The sequence below is a fragment of the Ictidomys tridecemlineatus genome, chromosome Y (genome assembly GCF_052094955.1).
Source record: "Ictidomys tridecemlineatus isolate mIctTri1 chromosome Y, mIctTri1.hap1, whole genome shotgun sequence".
NCBI lineage: Eukaryota > Metazoa > Chordata > Mammalia > Rodentia > Sciuridae > Ictidomys > Ictidomys tridecemlineatus.
The window spans coordinates 20,675,892-20,701,923 of NC_135494.1; the positions used below are offsets into that span (position 1 = coordinate 20,675,892).

Below are 26,032 nucleotides of genomic sequence, written 5' to 3' on the forward strand. Positions count from 1 at the left end.
CAACAACCAAAAAAAAAATAAAATAAAAAGAATACAAACAATAATAAGTATTGGCAAGGATGTAGGGGAAAAGGTACCCTCAACTTGGTTGGTGGGACTGCAGATTGGTGCAACTCTGGAAAGCAGTATGGATATTCCTTAGAAAACTTGGAATGAAACCACCATTTGACCCAGCTATCCCATTTCTTGGTCTATACTTAAAGGACTTAAAATCAGCATACTATAGTAACGCAACCAGATCAATGTTTATAGCAGCTCAATTCACAATAGCTAAACTGTGGAACCAACCTAGATGCTCTTCAATAGATGAATGGATAAAGAAAATGTGGAATATATACACAATATTATTCAGCATTAAATTAAGAGAATAAAATTATGGCATTTGTGGGTAAATGGATGGAGTTGGAGAATATCATGCTAAGCGAAGTAAGCCAATCCCAACAAACCAAAAGTTAAATATTCTCTCTGATAAGGTGAATGCTGATCCAAAATGGGGGGTGGCATGGAAAAAATGGAGGAACTTTGATTAGGCAAAGGGGAGAGGAGGTGGCATGGGGGCAGAAAAGATAGTGGAATGAGATCAACATCTCTACCCTAGGTACATGTATAACTGCACACATAGTGTACAACCTGAGAAAGGAAAAGTTGTGTTCCAATTATGTACAATGAATCAAAATGCATTCTGTCATACATAGCTAATTAAAATAAATAATTTTTTAAAAAGATGATTTATATGAAAATGCAAAAATCCCTAAAATGGCCAAAATCAATTTTGGGGGGAGGGGGATGGGTACTAGAGATTGAACCCTGGGGCTTTACCACTGAGACACATCCCCAGCCCTTTAGATTTTGAGACAGGTTTTTGCAAACTTGCTAAGGGCCTTGCTAAATTGCTGAGGCTGGCTCTGAACCTGCAATCCTCCTGCCTCAGCCTCCTGAGCCACTGGGATTACAAGTGTACGCCATCACACACAACACTAAAACCATTTTTACAGAGAAGAAAAAAGGTGGGGGGCTTCCTCCAAAAGTTAACATGCTTATTTTTTAAATTACTATTAAGTTACAGTTATGACAAGACCCAGCAAAGGACAGACATGAGGACCAATAGAAAGAATAGGTTGCTGACAGACCCACGGACATGTGGCTCACTAGCTTCTATCAGGTAGCATAATTCAAAGAGGTAATAGACATCTGGATTGAAAAAAGTGACCCTCAACTGTCATCACATTGCACACAAAAATTAACTCAAAACAAACATAAAAGCTAAACCTAGAAAGCCTCTAGAAGCTTGAGTTTAACAGACACAAAAAGCAGAAACCATAAAAGAAATGAGCTGATACATCCAACTGAATGAAATTAAAACCTTTTACTCTTCAAAAGACACTAAGCAAATGAAAAGGCAAGCTGCAGCCTAAGAGAAAGCGCTCCCTACACCCCAGACAGGAGCCACCATTCAGGAATGTACTGCACCACCACCAACCAGACACAGGCCAAAGCCTCTGGAAGCCATATCCCCAAAGACGCAAGATGTCATAGAACACTCAGATGACCGGCACCACCAGTCACAGGGCCCAGGAGAAACACCACAGTGCAACACACCTCCCTCCCACAGAACAGCTGAAGACGGGAGAGGACAGGCCCAGGGTGGGGACCATGGACTCATAGGCACTGGCGGAAGACAGAAGAGCACAGTCACTCTGGAAAAGGGTTAGGCAACTTCGACCACAGTTAAAATACAATGACCAAATCACCCAGGAGTCCCGCTCCTAGGTGACTTTTGAAAGATAGGAAAACGTGTACAAGGACATGTACATAAATGTTCACAGAAGCTTTATCAGAAGAGCAAAAGAAGGAATTAAAATATGATGGTACATCCACTCATTGTGAGGAGGAGAAAGCATGGGTCCAGGCGGCCACACTGGCAGGTGCTGTAGGAAACACCGAGCACCTGGATGAGGACATGCACCAAGATCCCGTCTCCACATAATTCCAGACAAAAGAACCACAGCAAGGGACAAACTGAGGGCAGGTAAAGCTGCGCCATCTGCTCCTAACTTAGCAATAGGAAAGCAGAGCAGGCGCTATGACTCCAAATGTGACACAGCAAATAACCATCTGTGACCCTGGAAATCCCGTGTTCATCACACACAATGGCACAGGAATGAGCTCAGTTTTATTTAATAATCCAAATGTGATCCAGAATGAGGGTAGAGGCAGGGTGTTAATTATAGTCCCAATCTGGGGCTGGAGAGAGGCTCTAGAGATCAGGTACCCTTTCTCTCCTTAATTAAAGCTCTCAACACAGGGAAGCAGGAAAGAGTCCAGAGACACCTTCAATGGGCAGAGCAGCCAAGAGAGAGAAAACAAGCTCAACCTCTTCAGAAATGATTCTCCAGGAATCAAGTTCAAAAACAATTCTTCCCAAGGAAGGGTGGGGAGAAAAGCAGTCTTTCTCCCAGCCTCCCTCGTGCTCCCAACTAACGTCATGCCCCAAGGAAACAGGAGAAAAGGATGTCATTAATAAATTTATTTCAACTCTCTTTTCAATGGTGCTGAAAAGTATATGCAAATCCACCCATAATTAGGTTTAAAAATTCCATTTCATGGGATAATCAGACTTCAAAAAACTCAATTTTAGTTTTAATCAGATTTTAACAAGGATATTAAGTCCATTTCGTTTAGAAAAGGGAAAAACTGTGAATTTAACACAAAATGTATTCAAGCTTAGCCCTGGGAGATAATTAAATAAAATTAATTTGGCAAGGGTTGTCAGTAAATGGAAACGCTGCAAACAGTGGTTCATGTTTTTGATGGAAACAAAAGCAATTCTTACTGTACAGACAAATGTGAAGCTCATCATTCACCCAGGAGAGACAGGAAGACTGGAACTCCTCTCCCCAACCCTTAGCCACAGAGCTTAGGTGGCCTGCAAGGAAGAGACGGGGAAATGGTATGGCTTGCACCCTCCAGAAGAGACCCAGGACCATCTGCCCAGCATGTGGGGAAGAGTCTCACCAACAGCAGCAGGAGCTCCCGGCCAGCCCCTGCTCACAACTGGACATGCACCCCAGAGACCCACTGTCAACCCACTGGCGTGAGACAGACACTCCACACCCCAGCTCCAAGAGCCCACCCCCTCTTAGGAGAAACTTCTCCTTCCCAGAGGGCTCTCCAGGCCCAGAGCCCTCAAGGGCCTCCCACTCTCAGCTCCTAGAGCCCGGCATCACAGTGCTGCATGGGCTGCCAATGTAGGAACCACAAATTCCTCTTCTCTATTGCATCTCAAACTCCACATCACACTGTAAGCTCTCAACAAATATTTGTTGAATAGAATGAATTTGGTCATCAGACCAATTCCTAAGAACTTAGCTATCAGAAAAAGACATGACAGAAATGAGCCTGACTCAAGTCTGGACAAGGGTTTTGCCCTTCAGAATTCTTCATGGAAAGGTGACAAATAACTGGTGTTCAGATAACTCCAGGTCCCTGCATGAGACTTCTGCTGCAGGTCAAGATTCCAGCCAGAGCAGGTGCTAGGGGCTAGTGCCCCCCCACCCCCGACACTGGACCCCTCTGAATCTACTCTCAGGCAAGGACATACCCTGACAGCAGATTCTCCCCAGCCAAGAGAATGAAAGAAAAAAATCAGCAGGCTCGGGCCCTCAGGCCATACCTTCCCATGGACTATTTTGAGTTCTAGTTTTCCTTATTTTGCAGTACTGGGGATCAAATCCAGGGTCTTGCACATGATAGGAAAGCACTCTACCACGGAGCTATACCTCCAGTCCCCACTGTTTTGAAAATAAAGTTTTAGTACTAGGCACACAGCCATACCTGTAAAGTCAGTTACTCAGGAAGCTGAGGCAGGAGGTTCAAAGTAAGTCTGAACAACTTAGTGAGAACCTGTCTCAAAATTTTTTTAAAAAGTGCAGGGTGCAGTGGCACATGCCTATAATCTCCGCAGCTCGGGGGACTAAGAAAGAAGCATCGCTAATTCAAAGGCAGCCTCAACAACAGGGAGGTGCTAAGCAACTCAGTGAGACCCTGTCTCTAAACAAAACACAAAGATGTGGCTCAGTGGTCAACTGTCCCTAAACTCAATCCCAAGTACCCAAAAAAAAAAAAAAATTTAAAACAGAGCTGGGAATGTAGTTCAATGGTAAAGCACACATGGGTTCAATCCCCAGCAAGCAAAAACATAAAATTTTACAGCCACATCCATTCACACACTCTGTACTGTGGCTTTCAAACTAGGAAAACCAATGATCCTGTTTTGTCCTAGGCCACCGCGTTTCAGTGCCTGAAGTCCCGCCTCCCAGGCAAAAGTCGTTAGTTGGGAAAAGAAGGACGGCTGGTGGTCCCATTTGTACTACAAGTGCAGAGCTGTAGAGATTCTATTTCCACACAATCTTGAAAACTAGTCTGATAGACAAAAACTCGCCAGCTTCTGCCCTAAACCCATCCCATCACAGCTACCAACTGTTAAGTTACAAAAATACAAAAAGAAAACCAAATCTACTAAATGGATGAAACAAGGGAAAGTACATCTTCTATCATGAAGTCTTTGTACCCAAAGAATCAAGCAAGCTTTGGTCATTTGCAGATGACTTAGTAGCAACCCCTACTGGGATATCTACATCATTGCAGCTAAGCTGCAGTAAACAATAAAAATACCCCAACAGTAAGAAATACAAGCAATAGCTACCAGTGACTCCCTTCTTAACTCTAATTTTCTTTTAAGGCAATAAAAAAAGGGGGGAGAGAAGCTTTGATTCACAGGAAACTACTCTGAAACAAACATGCTACGACTTGTCTATTCTAAAAGATGGTTGATACCTGCATTTTGTAATTGCAATCCCAATAAAAGACAAAATACTCCTGAGACCAAAGTGCAATAAACTCTAGCAATACAAAAAAAAGTAAAAACTAGAAGGGGCAAATGGGAATACAGAGAATTGCGTGTCTAAATGTCTTCCACATAGACTCGTAAACAATTCCTATCAGCTCAGAGGCAGACATACAGAAGCTCACTGAAAAATTAACCGAGGTGGAAGCCTGCCCCTCCTTGCTTGTGGGAGGGCTGTTGATTCCATGGAACTGAAGAGGAGTGTGCACATAATAAAAAATTAATTGCTAATCTTCTACCTCAGCCGCCTCTGCGAACAAGACAGTATTGTGTTGCTGCCTCGGAAGTTAAACGCTTCCTCTCCCGAGTACTGACTCTTGCTCGACCGTGCAGCCTCCTGCACAGAGGTACAAGCCCAGGCCCTGCCGGGAGGCCCTCACCTCCAAGTGAAGGCTGGTGGGCCAGCCCTGCCGTAGGCTGGCAGGCCCTCCCTGCCAAGGTGCTGCTGAGCCCGCAGGTCTTCGAGAGCTGCCATCAGCTGGTGGGCTTCCTGCCACAGTGAGCTGAGTTCTGCTCAGGCTAACTGAATGGGCGGCCCCCAGCAGGAGTCTGAACATGCCATCTTTGGGCTGATCAGCCACAAAGACACAGGACCAGCTGCACAGCACCATGCAGCCAGCAGATGGATGGAGGTTACTGAGGGCAGAGCCCACCATGCTCCAAACCAGCCAAGCAACCCAGCAAGGGTGCAACAGAGTCACTTGGATGACCTTGGGCCAGTTAGTCCCTTTCAGAACCTCTGGTTCCTCCCCTGTCAAGTAGAGGTATCAGAGCTGGCCCCGCCTAGTCCATCAAGCAAGTAGACACTAATTAGAAATGGGCTACACAACATTTCTCTAGAGCAACCACCACTGGGAACAGTGCTCATCTGCTGGCAAGTGAACACCACGTGAGTGTTCTGTAAAACACCTGCTTCCAGACCAGAGAAAATGCCTGGTCTCCAATCCCACCAACGTCAAACCTAGCAAAGACACAACAGATCTCGCTTGGTTTATCCCCAACCAAGTAAGCTCTCCTGCAGTTTCCTCCACTCATGTGCCTCAAGAGGAGCCCCCTCATTCTTGGCACTTAGAAAAGCTATTTCTCCTGCTATGTGGGACCATGCTGTGCTCATGACCACATCCCCAGGACTGCCCAAAGCCTGGCAAGTGGCAGGAACCCAAACAAATGCTCAAAAAATAGGAAAATAAGTGAGGTTTCCAAAATCACAGCGCTACCAACAGAATCTGTGGTCACGAGGGAGCAGGAGAAGAAATAAGACAGTCAGCGTCAGAATCATGCAGAAGTACAAAAAGCCCGGAACAGCCCCACCTCGACTCTTCAGGCCTCACCACCACTGACTAACACACTGCTCTTGCCACCAAGCCCTCTGACTGCACTACCTGTCTTCCCATGGCCACAGGACTGCTGCATCTGTAGTGAGTCAAACAACCTAGGACATCCAAAACAGGGCCTTGCCAAGCAGCAAGGTCTCACTCTGAGAAGCCAGGGAAGGGCCTCTGTCCAAACATCATGCATGAGATTCCCTGGCCAGAACCTTCTGTCAATCCCCATCACCTGCACTTGTCTGAACTCCCTGCACCACCCACAGTACCTTCCTGATGGATCCCTGCCTGCTTCCTGAGCTGCTTATACACCCCCACATGCACTGTGGTTACAACCATTTGGAACTACATAACATTTCCCAAACATACAAGTCTCTTAAGCCACTTACCCTGCCTGTAACGCCCACCTGGCATTCAAACATCACCCCTACTGGGAGGCACCAACTGATATTTGCTCAGAAACAAACCCTGACTTGCAGCTGCATCTCCAGCATCTAGGACAAGGCCTGCCGCATCCTGGATCTCAAGAAACACTCTATTATGGACAAAAGAAGGTCAAGCATCATGTGAGACATCACAATGCAATCCTGACCATCAATCTGAAGGCAAACCCCACTGTCCCCACAGACACCCACCCCCACCATACTAGCACCTGTGTGTGGGAACAGGATCCGCACAGGAGGACCTGGCAGGGAAGTGGAGAGCCTGAGGCAGACAGGATCCAGCCTGGTAATTCCACAGGCACTCTGGGGCTCCCTTGTGCCTGCAGGAACCCCTCCACCTCTGGTAGCAGTAGACAGTGGGAAGTGTTCACCAAGTCTCAGGTACATACATAAATGCAAGAGGTTGCCCCTCAAATTCACCCTAGAGCCCCAGAGGAGCTGGATGTCAGCATGCCAAGTTTCCCTAGGAGGTTAACAGACTCAGGTGCTAGATGGACAGAGACACCATTCAGGGTCTCAGCCCCTCCTGCTTAACCTCCAAAGTCACAGTTATAGCCCCCGCTTTGGCCCACTCACTCTACCTGGTCCACCCTGATCTTTGGCATCTCTCATTTTCAAAAATGCAGGTAAATAGCAGGACAGGGAAGGAGATTCCTCTTCAGACTGAACATATGCACAAAGAAAGTCCATTCAAGGAGATATAGAGACTTTCTGAGGTGCTGGGTTCAGGAATGTCCCCAGGGCACCTTGCTGCCAGGGCTATTCTCACCCCAACAGGAGACAGTCACCAACAAACACAACAGCCACCACCTACCAATCACTCTGTAGACACTTGACGCATGCCACATGCTTAGATGCCATCTTCCTCCTACAGTCCAGAAACCAGAACCCAAGCCAGAGGCAGGTAAGTCAAGGCCTCTCCTCAGGCCCAAAGCACACTCCCACAACAAACCCTCCAAGTCTGCCCAGGGTATCTGCTCTCGCCAACCCCAGCTCCTTCACAGGCCTCCCATCACTCCTATTACTGAGCAAATAAATACCAGACACTCTGCTGTCCCCAAATAGCAGGACACATATATGCTTTCCAGAAGGCCCAAGAGCAACCAAGGTACTTTCAACATCCATGAGTACTTCCCCCTGGGTCCAGAGTGCAGGCCACAAATGCTGGGCCTTCTCCCAGGCTGTAAGATAGCCACTGTCCACGAGGCAGACACTGACTCACCCCGCCACAGAGGATTTCCCTCTTGCCCACTGTATGACATTCGCAGCAAGGCTGACAGTCACAGGCTCTCATGACCACCTGTCTGTCAGACCCTCTGGCTCCCTCCAGGCTCTTGCCCCTCTCTAACTCCAAGTAACAGAGTAACTGCTCCAATACCCCAGCCACCAGGAGAACAGAGAGACCATAGGATGCCAGTGCGCACAGACTAAGGACAGATACACTGTCGTGTGTGCAAGTTGAAGACAAGAGACAGGTCTTCCCTCCACAATCCTCCCTGCAGCATCCCTCTGGGCCAGAGCACACCTGTACAGTATCAGCTTGATGGTACCCCAACACACTTCCCTCTCAACTAAGACTCCTCACAGAACACCTAAGAAGAGATCTGTGTCAAAACAGTATCCCCAAAGTTGGGAGACTCTACTCCCGAAAGAAAACAAAATCTGCACAATAATCAAAAAAGTTCTCAATCCATCTTCTAGATACACCACAGGCTGCAGGACCTCCCAGGACTTCCTGCTCCTGAGTCCTGGTCCTGCAGGATGGCCTCTTCAGCTGCAGCCCTGTCTCTCAACAGAAGACCCAAGCTAACCCACCACTCATCTGCACACATCCCAACATCATGCTGGGCAAGAACCTGAACAAAGGGGTCCAGACCTTAAGGCAACTGTGCCTTCCAGACCCGGTCCCACAGTGCTGAGGCTACAGGACTTACCCCACGAACCTGCCACATCACACACTGGCACTGAAAATGGTAATCAATGCACACACCATTAACCTGACCTCCACAGACTGTGAGTTAGGTGGCTTTTCAGGCACAGTCTTCCTTTAGACTAGAGCATCCTCTGCAAGGACAGGGAGCACAGGCAGCAAAAGTCAAGGCAGAAACAGCACAGAACACAACACAAGAGGTCTGCTACAGACCCCTGTGTTCTCAGGTCTTCTGGGACCACTGAATTAGCCCCTCTTTTCTTCTTCAACAGGAATTTGCACTTGTCCACAGCACCACATCCTTGTCCATGTGGGTGAAGTGCAATTTTGGTTCAGTTCTGTCTGGGTGCCATCTGAGTTATTATGACAAAGAGCCTGTCAGAACTACCCCACAAAGGCCCCAGAAGGGAGGGTAGGCTCAGTTCAATCTGGGTACCTCTGTCTCAGTGCCTCAGAAAGCATGCCTCTAGGGATGGGGTGCAGCCCAGTGATCAAGCACTTGCCTTGCATGCACAGGCCCCGGGTACTATCCATAGCATGGCCAGCAGAAAGTGGGGAGGAAGGGTCATGCCACATCTGTGCCTCTACAGATGCACCAGAAATCATCACAAGTGGCAATTTGAGAGTGCCACCCCAAGGACCCCCACATCCTGAGTCCACAATGCCAAGATGAATGCATGGCTACCTATACAGACATATATCCAGGCCCAAAAAAGAACTCAATGCAGATACAAGGAAGGGCAGTGCTATAGTTTGGATCTTAAATGTTCCCTGAAAGAGCTCTGTTAAGGGCATGGACCTCAGTGTGGCACTACATGCAGGGGTGTGGAACCTTTAGATGCAGGGTCCATTAGGAGGTCCTTAGCGCACTGGGAGCATGCTCTTGAAGAGGACTGTAGGATCTTAGTCTCTTCCTTTTCCTCTCCTTTGCTTCTAGGCAATGACATAAGTGGTTTCACTCCATCACAGGCTCCCACCATGATGTGCTGCCTCGCCTCAGGCCCAAAACAACAGGGCCAATTATTGGAGACTGGAACCTATAAAACTATGAACCAAGATAAACCTTTTCTCTTGGTAGGTTGATTATCTCAGGTATTTGTTACAATGAGAGAAAGCTCACTAAAGCAAGTGATCTACACATAGACACATCCAGGCCATAAAAAGAACCCAACACAGTATGGCTTGACCTCCTCAGGAATGCAAAGTATTTTAAACCAGAGTCCAATGGCACTAGGAAGAATAAGACAGAGAACTCCACTATGGTCACTGACAACAAAGCCTTCAAAGCCTCTGTATATCTCAATGTTCCCGCTGGTCAGCATGATGGGAAGCAGAAGGTCTCAATGAGAGTAAAGCTTCACTCAGGCCATGCATGATGCTGACTCAGCGCCACTGACCTGACCCGTGGACAGCACCCTATTCCACCCAAATCACTCCACACCTGCCCATGCTGTTTCCCACCATCCCTGTAGTCAGGTACCTCATTCACCTCATCCTCCTCCTTTTCATCCCTCAGGGATCCTCATCAGATAAGAGCTCCATGGCCTCAGCAGGCCCCACTGCCTGGCAAGAGCCTACACACAGAAGGCCTAGACTTCCTTCCTAAGATACCAGCAGCATTTCAGGCTGCAGAGCTTATGCAGAACAAGGCATTTTGCAGGTGTTCAAAATGTACATGGGAACTCGGGCTTCAGGGGCAGCTCAGAGCTCTGCACCCAGATCCAATGGAAACATCACAAAGGAAAATGTAGAGAACAAGAAAGACCACCAATGCCCTGCAACCTCTCAGACAGCCCTGTGCCTGCCATTTAAATAATCATTTCATTTCACAGCTGTTAGTACAAACCTACTCCCCGATATGTCTGAACAACAGACTCTTCTTGAAGGACAGCCTGCTCCACAGCACCAGCTTTCCACAGTGTACACAGTGGCCAGCCACCCTCCAACCCCTGCTACACCTCCCACCTGTCTCGGAAGGACCAGAACTTGATTCCCAGGCAGAACAATGCAGGGCTCAGGAGGCAGGGGACCTGGGCACCAGGTCTGGGAGGTTCAACAGCAAGGGAACATGTGCTCTGGCCAGGCAGGACAGCATGGGAAGCTGGGACAGGCAGGACAGCAAGAGCAGGACTTGTAGTTTCTGATGCAAGTGATGGCATGTTGTGAGGAAAGACACCATGGCTCAGGGCCCTGTGATCCAGGGTGACCCTCACAGCCTCAAGGCTTAAGGGGAAAGCCAGGCCTAAACACACCTGCCCAAGACACTGGCCCTCTAAAGGCCACATGTCATCTGGAAGCTACCTGGGCACAGCCTGTGCTCAGCTGGCTTCAACTTTCTGTCAACTGCAACCACCACCACCACCACCCCCCACACACAGCTTCTCTGAATGAACTGACCCTTTCTCATGCTGGGTTCCAAGGCTCTCCGTGTTTTCCTGGGGCAGAGAGAAGTCTTAGGACCCTGCAGCTGACAAGGAAGAGCCAACAAGTGGCAGGACCCAGCAGGCCTGCTGAGGCAAAACGAACCTGGACACCTGAAATGCCACTGTACCTCCAATACAATCCCCTGGGAATCATCACAGCCTCCAAGAGCTAAATCCTTTTACCATCTGGCTTTAGATTTTATTATCTCAATTTAAAAGGAGACACAGTAGAAGAGCCCTATCTTCGAAATGTGGAGGAAAACCCCAGAAAGAGCTTAGGGCACCAGGAACAAAACAAGAAGTATAAAGCAATTCCAGGTCAGAAACTCGCCCTGCAGAGTGCACAACTGTCTGGGCCACAGGAGGCGTCTCTCCTGGAAAGCTTCTCTTCCATGTTCCACCCTGCCACCACATCTGTTCAGGGTGTAGTACAAGCAGAGGGGACAGCCCCATCCCAGGCTGCCCAACTTAACCTGAATAAAATAGCCATGGCCTGTCTTTCTCCTCTTGAAGCAATCAGCACATCAGGGTGGCCACCAATGTCACGAGAACAGGCACCCAAACTTCACAAGGGGCAAAGAAGCAGATGGGCTGCCTCCCTGGGGCTCCCCTTGCTCTGCTTCCCACTGGGAGATGAGGGTTCCAGCCTGTACCACGCCTAACATATGAACACCCCTCTCCCTCTCCCAACACCAGTGAATGCCTGCTGTATGCACACACCAAGGCTCAGAAGACAAGGCCTACCTTTCAATCCCAAACAGCTAAAAGGACAGCACTTAAAGAAAGCCAACCAAACAGAAAGCAGCAAGCAACCAGTTCTACCACAGGAGAACAGGCTGACCTTTAAGGTGCCTGAGCCTGTGAGGAGCTGTCAACTAGCTCAAGAGGCCCTCAGTTCTGGGGCTCCTGGGTGTGGGATGAGCCCATTACAGACAAGGGGCCTGAAGGTCCCTCCCTCACTATTTTGTGGGCTTGACAGGAAAAGCTCACAGTTAAGGACTCTTAACTTTAAGAAGAGATAGCCCAAAAGAAAAGCAGGGGAAAGGGCCACAAGCACCCAGGAGTTGAACGTTTCTTTCCTCTTTTTCTGATTCTGAGCCTCAAAGAAAACCAAGCCAAGACCAGTGACAAAGGGCCAAGACACCTGACAGCTCACCCACCTTCCCAAGCACCAACAGAGCTCCTTGCACTAATCAACCCAAAGCCCTGGTAATTATGTACCATGAACACACAAATCAGGGTAATGACAGCATCCCGGCGGGTCAATTAGCTCCTTCCTTAGAAGGAGACCACGCACTCCCCCTTGCTGTCCTTCTAATTGGTCTCGCACATCAGGGAAGCAGGTCCCCAAAACCTGACATCTGGCCAGGCTACAAATGTTTTGGGAAAATGTCCAGGTCAGCACTTGGAGGTTCTCCACTGACTCCTGGTGACGGGTCAGCAGTTTCAGGTGGTCACAGCTGCCAGGCTTCAGAGCTGACATAGACCTCCTGCTCTCCATCCCCCTACACCATCAACCTCCACACCCTCCTGGGTTCCCAGCAAGCCCCATGCACCTAACAGGTATGATGCCCACCAGCGGATCTGAAAAAAGGCCAGGCTCAGGCACAAAGGGACAGGGCCAGGAGCCAAACCACAGAGGTATCTTGGCCACAGGCAAATTGTTCTCTCTGTAAAGCAGAGACTTGACTACAAAGGGACCCGACACTCGCTCCATGCCCTTTTATTTTTTGAAAGAGAGAGAGAGAATTTTAATATTTTTTTTTTTAATTTTCGGCGGACACAACATCTTTGTTTGTATGTGGTGCTGAGGATTGAACCCAGGCTGCATGCATGCCAGGCGAGCACTCTACTGCTTGAGCCACATCCCCAGCCCTTTTTTTTTTTTTAAGAGAGAGAGAGAGAATTTTTTTTTAATATTTATTTTTTTTAGCTTTTCTGCAGACACAACATCTTTATTTGTATGTGGTGCTGAGGATCGAACCCAGCATCGCACACATGCCAGGCAAGCGCGCTACCACTTGAGCCACATCCCCAGCCCCACTCCATGCCTATTTAATAAGGCTCTTCTCTCAATAAGAATCGCTAAATCAATTTTTTAAAAAGCCAAGCCACTAAAGATGCCTGCTCATCTCACTTTGTTGTGACTTGCTCCGAATCTGCTAGAACCTTCCAAAGCACATTACCCCAATTAAGCAATGAGACTCACATATGATGATTGAAATGTACAGCAGTTTTGAAGGGCAATTTGGCACGAGCTATCAATTTCAAATGTGCATATGTTTTGAACTAAAAATTCTGCTTTTAAGAATTCATCCAACCAACACAGCGCTGCTGATTGGGGAAAAACTGGAAACAACCTTACTGTCTCCTCAACAGAGGACTGAAGGTAATAAGAGTCCATTCATACTATGGAATCCTGGGTAGCTCCTCACTGCAGGCACCAAAATACAAAAACTAGGTGAAAAACAGATGCACAACAAAACAGAAAAAGCCCCACCTAAAAAGAAGAAATGCACAAACAGCAAGCTGCACCTTCGCATGCTTCTATAAAGACAGATGAGAAAGTTATCAGGCATTACCTGGAAAGATGGACAGGGAAACTGTCCCTTCTACTGTTGTGTGATTGGCATCCGTGAACATTAGAACACAATGTCCCAGGGCTAGGAAGCTGGCAAGGACAGCCACCCCAGGATGAGGTCCCCTGGTGGAGGTGACGGATGAAGACCACGCCATACTACTCATTTTAGCCACTCACATTTGCCACATGACTGTTTTTGATTTTAGGCAATCATGCAAAATTGCCTTTCTGCAGCCGACGCCTGGACTCCACATTGCCACTACTCATCCAATGCCACTTCCACAGCACTAGTGCCCTAAGCCCCAAAGACCCAGACAGACTGAGGAAGCCTGGCACTAAAAGCCGCCCAGGAGGTTCAGGCTGCCATGGCCTTCAACAAGCTAAGGGACAGACAGACTCCTTCCCAAAACAAGGCTGACTCTAAACAGCAGCTCCATCTTCTCTCCAGTCCAGTCCAAGTAATCCCCAAAGGCTTTCCAACATACAAATCAGCTTCTTCAAGGCCTGTCTTATACCCATTTTAAAGCTGCAGCACCGCAAGTCCTGACTTGCACATGCCCATGCAGGCAGCACCTCCCTCACGCTAGAGTATTCCCAGCACCCTAAGACTCCCTGTGCTCTCAAGAGAAATCTGGCCTGCTTCCGGTCACTACAGGTCAGCGTTGCCCTTTCTAACACTACAAGTAAATGCAGTCGTACAGTCCAAGCTGAAGTTCCTTCTATCAGCCAGAGGCTCACACATGCTTCTGCGCTCCTCACTGTTGGGTGGCCTTCCACTGTGTGGGCAGCCCATGGTACACTCTCCTCTCTCCTACCGAAAGGCAGGACAAAGCTCCTAGGACATCCTTGTACAAGCCTTCGCGAAGTCATGCTTTCATTTCTTTTGGGTAAATATCTAAAAGTAAAATCACTGGGTCATGTTCTAATTGTAAAAATGCTGCCAAAACATTTCCAAAATGGTTGTACCATCTCCTAGTTCTAAAAGCAATGTTTACAAGGTCTGGTTGTTCCCCATCGCTACCGACAGCTGGGAGGGCCAGTGTTTCTATTTTTGGGCAGACTGTTGGGTACGTAGTGGTATTTCAACATGAGTAATTTGTATTCCCCTAATGACAAATGATGCTGAGCGTCTTCTCACTGTCCTTATTTACCATGCATATATCTTCTCATGTAAAGCATCTGTTCAAACTCTTTGGCCCTTTTTAATCTGGTCATCTTATAGATTCATAAGTATTATTTGTATGTTCTGGATACAAGTCTTCTGTTGGGTACACGTATTACAAATATTTTCTCCTAGTCCATGATCTGCATTTTTTACTTTCTTGTGTGTTTTGAGAGGTTTTTAAATTTTAATGAAGTCTAATTTATCGAATTTTTTCATGTATATTTCATGCTCTGTATGTCCTAAGAACTCTTTGCCAAACACAGAAGTTCTAGCTTTAATGCATAGGTATGTGGCCCACTTTGAGTTAAATCCTGTGTTCAGTGTGAGGTGAGTGTTCAGGCTCACACCACAGACACACTATTGTTCTATAACCATTTGTTGAAAAGATTATTGTTCTCCCACAAAATTCTTTTTTTTTTGAACCAGGGATGGAACCCATGGGCACCTAACCACTAAGCCACACCCCCAGTCCTTTTTTGTATTTTATTTAGAGACTGGTCTCACTGAGTTGCTTACGGCCTCACTAAGTTGCTGAAGCTGGCTTTGAACACACAATCCTCCTGCCTCAGCCTCCTCAGTCACTGTGATTACAGGTGTGCACCAGAGACTGGCACCTCCCACTAAATTTTTTTTACAATTTCCACAAAAATCTACTGATACTGCATTCTAGAACTATTTCTGAATTTTCCACTCTGTTCCACTGAGTTACCAATACGATACTCTTTTAACACACTACATTTATAGCTAGCCTTGAAATTGGCCAATATAAGCCCTCTACCTTTTTTTGAAATTGTTACAGCTAGTCTAGGTCCTGAATGTTTTGATATGAATTTTAGAAATCAGTTTATTGAGACTGTGCTGAATACAAGGATTAATTCAAGAGAACTTCCATCTTAACAATATTGGCTCTTCTAATACAAACATGATCACTCCATGATGCTGTGGAACATATTTGGTCTTTCTCACTGTCTCCTGACTTAAGTTCCTAAAACCCTTGAAATCTCCAGAGGGATAATGGTCCTTTGTATGCTAATGAGACAGCTGGCCACGGGCTGCCCTAGGAAACTTCAGGATGAGGCACTTCACCAGAAAGAGCAAGGCAGGGGCTGGGGATGTGGCTCAAGTGGTAGCACACTCACCTGGCATGCGTGAGGCCCGGGTTCGATCCTCAGCACCACATACAAACAAAGATGTTGTGTCCGCCGAAAACTAAAAAATAAATATTAAAAAATTTTCAATCTCTCTCTCTCTCTCTCTCTCTCTCTCTCTCTCTCTCTCTCTCTCCTCTCTCACTCTCTCTTAAAAAAAAAAGAAAAAGAAAGAGCAAGGCAGGATGTCAAGCTGGCACTCACCCTCCACAAAGGAGAGAGCAGCAGGAGGTAGCTGGCCACAATGGTCAATGATGCTATCGATTATGCCTACAGAGGAAGGCCCCCCCAAAACCACAGAGCTTCCAGACAGCTGCACAACTGAAGGTTCCTTAGCCTTTTACCTGGGGGAATCTGACACTAACTCCAAGTAGACAGTGTCTGAACTGAACTGCAGCCACTCACTGGTGTCCATGGAGGACAGCTTGCTGTGTGGAAAACCACAGCTGGTATCGGAGTGCTGTGCTGAGAGCACAGGGAGTTTATTTTTTCCTCTTATGGTTTCTCTCCATTTCCCTATATTATTAGGTCATCTTTAATTACTGTCAGCTGCATCTTATGGGTTCCAGAGTGCAGATCTTAAACATTTTGTTAAATTTATCCCTAAGTATTTTACATGTAGATTGTTTGTTTTGCAGTGCTGAGGATGGAACCCTGGGCCTTCTACATGCTAGGCAAGTGCTCTACCACTGAGCTACAACCGCAGTGCCCCCCTCTACCCCTCACTCTTTTTTTTAAATACAGGGTCTTGCTACATTGCCTAGGCTGGCCTCAAAACTGTGATCCTCTTGCCTCAGCCTCTGGAGTAGCTGAGATTATAGGCATGCACCACTGGGTTCTGATGTTATTGTAAACAGTACAACACAAACAGTATTTCTAATGGTTTGCTGCTAGTACACAGAAATATAATCTATTTTTGTATATTGTTCCTGCATTCTATGACCCTCTTAACCTCTCTAATTGGTCCAAGTACGTTTTTGAGGGGCAGGAGTAATACAGGAGATTGAACCCAGGGGTGCTTTTACCTCTGAGCTGAACCTCCAGAGTTTTTGTTTGTATGTTTGTTTGTTTGAGAAATGGTCTCACTAAATTGCTGAGAATGGCCTTGAACTTGCAACCCTCCTGCCTCAGCCTCCCTCTGCCTGGCCCTAGATACTTTTTTATTCACTCCTCAAGACTTCTGACATAAATAATTATGTTGTCTCCAAATGGAGACAGTTTCATTTGTTCTATCCAGCTTGTCTAACCTTTTCTTTCTCTTACCTGATTGCACAGCGAGGACATTCAGTACAATGACAGCTCTGCCTCGTCCCCATGTCAGGGCAGTGGTCAGTCTATCAATATTATATTCATTGTTGTTTTTCACAAATGGCTTTTATCTGCTTATGGAATTTCCCTTCTTTTCCTAGCTGGCTGAGAGTTTCAATCATAATTGTTAAATTTTCACAAATACTTCTGTTCATCTTGAAATGTGTCAATAGGATTTTTCTATTAAAATAATTTATTAATTAATCTTATTCAAATCATTTTCTAAAAAGTAGCACCCTTGGGTTCCTAGGATGGACTCCACTCTATCTTTCCTACCAGCCCGTCTCTACGATTCCATCAGGGCCCCAGGCAGTCCTTCCTGGTCACCACCGCCTCCAACTGTGCACTTTCCGTACTTCAAGTCATTCCCTAGACAGACAGAGCTCTTGAAAGACCAAGTTCATCATGTCGCCACCCCACACTGTGCTGAATCCTTCAGTAAACTCTCAAAGCCCCTCAGGATGAGGATATCATGCTTACATGCTTCCTAGCACCAGTGCTCTCCATCCCTGCTGGGTCACAGGTCCCTGTCACCCCATGCCACAGCATCACACACACATTGCCATTTCCTCCCTCCCTGGGACTCTCAGGAAGCCTAATCTGCACCTAGCCCATGTGATCCTGTGCACTGGATACATCCTCATATGACAGACACAGTACCTCAGCCCAAAGTGTCTTCCTCATGGTTTGTGCCAAAAGACCCACCCCAGCCAACTCATCCAACTCACCCAACCATCTCTCCTAATATCTCTGGGCTTTATTTATCTTACTTTATTTCATTTTATTATATTTTTGTAGTTGTAGATAGACAGCATGCCTTTATTTATTTTTACGTGGTGCTAAGGATTGACAACCCCAGGGCCTCACACATGCAAGGCAAGCACTGTCACTGAGCTACAGCCCCAGTCCCAGCCCTGGCCTTCTCAGACATAAAAAATCCCAAACTGGGAAGGTGATCACTGTCACATTATAGAGAACTTGATGTTAAGCCAGAGTCTAAAGCCACACATCCCCTGACAATCTCAGGAAAGCCAGACCTCAGTTCTCAGAAGAGCACCCACACTGATAGTACCTGCTTTCAGCACCAGAAGCACACAGACCCCAGAGGGCTCAAGACCCCTAGAGAGACTCATCAAGGACATGGCAGGCACTTGACAGGGGAGAGCTGCTGCCTGCCCCCTCAACCCACCCCAGAAATGGCAGAAACTGGGACAAAAGAATCCTTGCACCCTGGTCAGTCAGACCCCTGGTATTAATGAAAAAGTCTGTATAGGAGGGCAAATGGCCCAAGGACAGGCTGCAAAGGGTACCCACAAGGCTCGGAGAGGAAAGTCAGATCACCAAGGGGGTAGTGCCACCTAGTGGTGACTGGAACCCATAGAGCCAGCGACAAACACGCCCCAAAATCATGGCAGAGCCTCAGCCTAAATGTCAGAGACCAAAACCCATTCCCACACAGTCTTCCTCAGTGACAGCTGGCTGACCGTCTCAGGTCCCTGGATGGATTTCAAGTGGTGGGTCCCTAAACTGGTACTGAGTCGTGTGTCTTTGCACAAATATGTAAACATGCAAATATACAACTACTCCTACAAAGACCCCAAGTCAGAGCACTGGGCTTCAACTGTTCCCTGCTCCCCTGGTGCCCATTCCCGACACCAGCTTCAATCTCAGGAAGTACAAAGCTCTGCCGAACCACCCACCCTACAAAGAAAGCCCTAATTACTGCCCAAAACCTGCTTCCCCAGAAAAGAAAAAAAGCCAAAATCCTCATCATGGCAGTTCTCAAGGTCACCCCAATATTAAGTCCAGCCTTTGGGGATGCTGACCTACTAGGTCTGAGCTTAGCCCAGGAATCTACTTTCTCCAAACTCCAGATGATTTTTTTTTAACACAGGGTCTCACTATGCTGCCCAGGCTGGCCTCAAACTCAGGGGTTCAAGAGATCCTGCTGCCTTAGCCTCTCGAGTAATAGACTACAGGTATTCATCACCACATCCAGTTTAAGTGGAGAAATTATTCTCTTCTTTTTTGGTGCTGAGGATCAATCCCAACACCTCATGCATGCTAACGGCACCTTTCTGACACTGAATTGCACCCCAGGGCCCAAGCTCTAGGTGACTCTGATGAAGGGCCTCATCTAATGCAGCTGATCTGTATGCCAGACCTACAGGACAAGCATAACCATGGCCCTCAAATCACCTGAGCTCAAAGCCTGCCCCAAGAAGGTGGGTGCTCAGACAGCTGGGTGGCAGTGGGGGGGGTGGGGGGGCAGGAATGTAAGCAAGTAGCACAGAGGCTTCCAAGATACCAGGCCCCCACAAAAGCCCAAAGAGAACCAGGCACAACACATGAAGCAGGAGAAAGACCTGCCCTTCACAGATGTCCCCCAGCAAGGGAACCTCAGGAGCCCAAGTGTCCACCACAGTAAGGATGGCACCCCTCTGCCTTCCAAAAGGACAGTAACACCTTGAGGCATGTCCTAGGGATGCGATTTGGCTCTACTTCACAAGCACTGAGTGGGAGAAATACTGTGCTCATTTTCAGCCATGATAAGAGGGGCCTAGAGTGGTGTGGCCCCTGGTAAGGGTCTCACTAGCTAAGGGGCAAAGGTCAGATCCACTTGCCCTAGATGGGGACACACAGTGCCCGCAGTGCCCACTCCTTCTTCCTGCCCAGCCCCAGGATGGCAACAGGCACCAGCGCCAGGGACTTGGGACAATAGGAAGAACAACACACATAGCATGTGGCCTCCCAAGAACCAGCCCGCCCTCATGCCAGCCACAAAACAGGGTCCCCAGACAAAAGGGATGGGTCCAAATGGTTCAAGGAGCAGCTGGACATTCCAACCTGGACAGAGAAGTTGGTGTCATTCTGGTCAGAATGGCAGCCAGACACATCAGTTCTACGTATCTGACTGATGCTAGAAGCTGCTGGCAGACCTCTCCAACAGAGCCAATCAGGCACAAGGGGCTTCTTATCTCCCTTACAAGAAATGTAAGAAATGGAGATGTGTCGGGTGATCAGAGAAGCTCCAAGACCCATTTGGATACCTAGCAAGTTCAGAGAACAGGAGGAAACAAACAGCATCAGCCCTGCTGGGCCAGCTCTCCATGAGCCCAGATTCTGCAGGTGGAGTTCAAGAGGAAACAGCAGCCTGGTCTGTCCTCTGTGACTTCTCAAGACAAAAAGAAAATCAAGAGGCATTGTCAAGGAACAGAACTGAAGCCAACATTGCCAATCAGAAGGTGGCAGATTCCAGAGCCAGCAGTCGATGTATAATTATAGCAAAGGACAGCTCAGTAAGTCTCAGTCCTCACTTTCCCAGAGCAGCAGGAAAGACACCAGGAAACTGCAAGTTTTACAATCCCCTGAGCAAATAAAACAAACGGCTCCTTAAACTTCACAGGCCTGTGTTCTGGGGTCCAATGACTCATTCAAAAGGATCAATCCACACTCTCCCTGAGACTTAGAACACATCGGGAACTGAGAAGGGGGAGCTGGACCAAGGCTGGGAGGCAATCAATCTGCAGAGGGCCACAGCAGCTAACAGGCAGAGGACCACAAAGCCAGTGCTGTATCAGATGAGCAGTGGTACCCAGAAAGACGGGACAGAAGACAGATGGGACTGGTAACAGGAACAGCTCTGCCCTTTGTATGTGTCAGAACATGATGGCCAGCAGCTCCAACATGCAGCCCATTCTGAATCCCTCTACCCACCCACTGGCAATGAGCTTGGCACAGACAAGTTACAGAGGCTGCTCCAGGGGCCCGAGTAGGACAACATCCACTATCATGGCTTAACCCTAAATCCAGTTCATCCCCAACCTCTCAGGTTACAATCACACAAAAGAAATTATTTCTCCCAAAGCAATTACTTCCTGGGCATGTACAGAGTCCTCTAACAAAGTCTGACAATGCAAGGCAATCGGACAGTTGCCCCTGCTCTGCTCAAGGACATCTGGTTTTCAATGAAGGCATTACTGAGACTTAGACAAGAAGAGTCCATCAGTTCCCTTTCCCTACCACTGTGAAATGCCTCACTAAACACAGGCAGGGTGAGTCCAAAGCTCCTACCCCTATTTGGAAAGGACTCTGAAAAAAAGAGGAAGGGCTGCCTTGTCAATACAGAAGCCAACTACCCAGAGAGGTAGGGATGGGGGACAGCGCCCACCTACCTGAGGTCTAAGCCCATGGTGTGGTCCAGATTCTCCCAGCTTTGCAGCTTCGCCAGCAGCCTCTGAAAAACAGTATAGGCAGGTCTCCTATCACCATGTGTCAGACAACTGGCACAAAAACACTATGACACAGACACTAAGCCCCCAATCTTAGGGAAGGATCTGCCCCTTATCTCTGAGCTCAGATGTGTGGCTGCTCCAAGGATGCACCAAAGCAATCAGGCTATTATTCCCAGCTGTTGAAGCTATGCGGCATACAGCTCATTCCTTCCTGGACCTGTATATCCAAGTGTGAATCCAGCAAGCTACAAGGAACATGAGGGTGCAAAGGTTTTGCAGTCTCTTGTGCCCAGGGTGCAGATCTGGGCAGCTGAACCCTAAGGACTCACCTCTCCCCTCTCCCAAGTACCTCTCAGGATGCCAAGCCCCAGACAGATGGACTCAGTCTAACAGACAAATTTTCCCCAATTTTATGGCAGACTAGGACCAGCAAGCCCCAAGAGAATGGGCCTGTTCAATGCTGGCCCAAAGCCCAGAAAGTTGCCCTTCTGGAATTGAAGCAATTGAAGGAAGAACCACTTGGATTTGACCTCCTGTCACCTCCTCCCATAACCAGCTGAGTGCTACTACAAACCATTCATTCGAGTATTTCCAGATCTCCTCTATGTACCAAGCACATGCTTGGTTATTAACTTTCCTACAGCCAGTGCTGGTCAAGTTACTATGTACCAGGCCCTGCTCTGAACACTTGACATGAGGCAGACACTGTCACTATTCCTCACTCTGCAGATGAAGAGACAAACAGGTTAAGGAACTGGCCCAGAGTCAAAGAGCCAGCAAGCATCCACAGCAGGACTTCAAACTACAAGCAATGTAATTCTAAACCCCGAAATCTTAAAACAATTTCAAAAATAACTATGTCCGGAGAAAAAAGAGAAGAGCAATTGGCTGACAGTTGTCTTTCCAATACACTCCTACAGAATCTACCTCTGAGGAGGAGCTGCCCTGGAAGGCCCCACTGATGGCAAACAGCCGCAGCAGCTGCTCAGAGGGCTCCGTGGCCCCAAATGGCTCTGAGCTGTCTTGAAGCTCCAAAAAAGGACAAAGAGTGCTCCCCAGGTCAGGAAGTAGCCAGTGTAATTCAGGGCGGCCAAAGATGGTTAAGATGGTTGGAACAGTGGCGTGGAGCATGTCAGACAAACCAGGGTAGAACAGCAACAGAGTGACTCAGGAGAAGCAGTAAAAAGGACAAAAACTCCAGGCAGGAGCCAGGAATCCTTAGCTCTGGTCCAAACTCACTGGACACTGACCCTCCATTTCCTCCTCCAACCACAAGGTGACTTTCCAATACTGTACAGCAATGGCATTTTCCCACACAGCGTCACTGGTAAGTTACAATGACAGATCAGAAGAAAACACCCAGCATGGCTCTCCATCACATCCTCACATGTAGGCACCGTGTGCCATTTCCTTGCTGGCACACCCTCTGTGCCAGTCCTCTATAGCCTTGAGTTAAACTGCATAAACTCAGTGGCTTCAACATAGTTTCCTACAATACTTAAGCCTAAAATCCCACTTAGTTCTCACTGAGCTAAAATTCACGTGTGGGCCAGCTGCATTCCTTCTAGGGGCTCCCAAGAGAATCCATCTATTGTCTTTTCCAGCTTCTAGGGCTGCCCACACCTGTTGCCTTTACCCTCACAGCTGGCAATGGCAGGCAGGTCTTCCTCTCCTACTTCCTTAGACCATGCAGCCCACCTGACAACCAGGATCCTCCCCCACTGCAGGCCAGCTGATTAGCAGATTCAACCTTGTCACATGCATTCATAGGTTCTGGAATTAGGACATGGACCCCTTGAGGGCCATTGTTCTTCCTACCACACTGCCATGACAATAAGTACATTACAGGTAACCAGCTATTGCACAAGATGGAAATGGCCAGAGTCCTCTGGAGAGGGCTAAGGACAGTCCCATAGGCATGGCTTGCCCACTTGAACCCTTACCTCCTTCTCCAGTTCTAAGTCAACCAGAGTTTCCTGCATCTTCTCCTGGCGGCCCAGCCTCCTCTGAAGTCCCTCCAGCTCCTCTGTGAGCAGCCCGTTGGTCTCCCTCATCTCCCTGCAAGGCCAGAAACTGTCACTCCCACAGCCACATATACAGGGGACAAACCCACCCCATGAACCCCAGTCGCATCTGGAAGCAGCTGGGCCTCATCCCAGCTCCTCACCGCAGGTGTGCATTGTCTTCCCGCAGCCGCTTTAGCTCCCGCTCCATCCTGGGAAGCCGCAGCAGCTCAGACTTCATGCTCCGCACCACGGCAGCATCCTGCTCCTGCAGACACAGTTTCTGCTCCAGGTCCTGACAGAGGCAGGCAGAGAGGAAGAAAGGAAAGAAGAGTGAGCAGCCAGGGGACACCTAGGAAACGCAAGTCTCAGCTAAGTGAGAAGCCAGTCTGAAAAGGCACATGTGGTGGCTTCCGCCTGCAGGACACTCTGGAGAGAAGAGAAGGATGGGGCAGTGAGATAGCAGTGGTCCTCAGGGGGAGGAGGAAAAGCAAGTGGTGCTCGGAGGGCTGCAAGACACTACAATGGGGGACACATGTCAGGGTGCATCTGTTCAGAATGTGGCCCCCAAGGGTGAACTCCAGTGTAGCCTGTGGAGTAGGTGATGAGGAGTCAATGCGGCTTAGTCAACTGTGGTAATGATCCACTTTGAAGCGGGTGCTAACTGCGGGGAGATGATGGTGGGAGACAAGGGGTCTGGAAATCCTCTTATATTCTCTTCCATTTGGCTGTGAAAATAAAGTCTACTCATAGGAACCACAAAGTTCCTCTGCTAAGTTATAACAGTACCAGAACCTCGGCAATCTCCCTGGATTAGGCCCCAACCCCAGATCCCTCCTGAGATTGCACCTGATGTGATTCTGGCTGTGTCCTCTTCAGCCACCTCTAGCCCTGCCCATTTGTGCCAGCATCCATCCACACCACATAAATGCATCCATCCATCTGGTTCCTCCCAGACTTATTTATCCAGAAGGAACCACTGGCACACCTGGACCAAAGACACTCAGCAAGGACATAACGTTCTCATTACATGAAGTCACTTCTGCACCAGCAGCACTCCTGCAGCAACTGAGTCCATTTCAACTGCAAGAACAGACTTCTTTGCAACGTCTGTCACCTTAGGACTCAACAGAAGCACACTGGCATTTAGTGACAATCACCAAACAGGCTGAGTACAAACAATATCCAAATTGGTCTATCAATAAGTGCCACTAAAGCCAAGCACAGCGGTGCATGCCTATAATCCCAGCCGCTCACGAGGCTAAGGCAGGATGACTGCAAGTTCAAAGCCAGCCTCAGCAATTTAGAGAGGTGCTAAGCAACTCAGTAAGACCCTGTCTCTAAATAAAATACAAAATAGGGCAGGGGATGTGGCTCAGTGGTCAAGTGCCTGAGTTCAATCCCTCCTACACCGACAAAAAAAATAATAATAAGTGTCACAGAGTCCAGCTCTGTAAGGGGCTAAGTCAAGAGGCAGAGGCAGAGTGACACAGAATACAAATCAGGCAAGCAAAGACTGAGAGGTGGGCTAAGGGTCATAGAGGGAAGGACAAGGTTCAGGAGAAGCTAACCAAGAAGGTGAGTTGTGGGGGGCAAGTGGGGGTGCCAAGCAGGCTGGCAGCCAAGGAGAGCAGGAGCAAAGTGCACAACCTGCCCAAGCAGGCACAGTGGAAAGCTGTAGGGTGCCATGGCCACGGGTCTCCTGAAGGGCCTGGTTGTTACTCCAAAGGCAACAAGAGGCCATGGAAGGGATCTCAAGGCATCATCTTTCTGGCAACACCCTCCACAGTGAAACATGTGGCCTGAGCTCCCATCAGATGGACCTGGCTTGGGGACCCATTTCAGTGACTCTCCAGTATGTGACTATGGGCAGGGTTTCAACTTTTGTAGGTCTACTTTGTACCATCTCCAATGTCACTTTTTCCTTGTGTTTCTAGTGGGCCTTTCTTCACTAGGACACAAGCTTCCTGGGAGCAGAAATGGTTATTTCAGGGCTGGGGATGTGGCTCAAGAGGTAGCGCGCTCGCCTGGTATGCGTGCGACCCGGGTTCGATCCTCAGCACCACATACAAACAAAGAAATGGTTATTTCACTCACCTTGGCCTCCTGGCAGCCAGCACAGTACCTAGAAGATAGGACAGTGGCTAACATCCACTGAGGGCATCTTCAGCTCAGAAAGGCCTGCAAATAGTGGGTGGCAGAAGGGCTAAGACCACCCCTGAGATGCCTACAGGACACACACAAGGTTGACACAGAGCAACCCACCTTAATCTTCTGTTCTTGGTCTGTTCTTGCTTCTTGGCTAGCCTGAAGTTCCTGAATTTTCTGATTAACTTCCTGACATTTCCTGTTCAGAGAAGAGTGCATGACATGAAGGAACACCTTAAGAATACTCTCAGCCTAAGCTCCTGGCACAAACAAGGCCACTACAAGGGTACACCCAGGTCCTGGAGTAGCCCCTGCAGTGGCTCTCATCTGGATGGTGCTGCCGTGGATGAACATCGGCCACTGACAGCACCCCACAGTTCTCCACACACTGCTCACCCTCCACCAGTGATCACCAGA

At 48.2% G+C, this 26,032-nt stretch overlaps 1 protein-coding gene across 1 annotated transcript in view; it reads right to left on the reverse strand.

Annotated features, from left to right (window-relative positions):
* Positions 1-25,849, reverse strand: part of LOC144372094 (mitotic spindle assembly checkpoint protein MAD1-like) — a 257,564-nt gene extending 231,715 nt beyond the window's left edge. Inside the window, exons 1-4 of the mRNA XM_078035512.1 lie at positions 25,733-25,849; positions 23,632-23,762; positions 23,408-23,522; positions 21,405-21,466 (exon numbers count right to left, since the gene is read on the reverse strand). Coding sequence (XP_077891638.1) covers positions 21,405-21,466; positions 23,408-23,522; positions 23,632-23,762; positions 25,733-25,834 — 410 coding nt within the window. The 5' untranslated portion in view covers positions 25,835-25,849. The remainder of the gene's footprint in view (positions 1-21,404; positions 21,467-23,407; positions 23,523-23,631; positions 23,763-25,732) is intronic.
* Between the last annotated feature and the right edge of the window lie 183 nt (positions 25,850-26,032).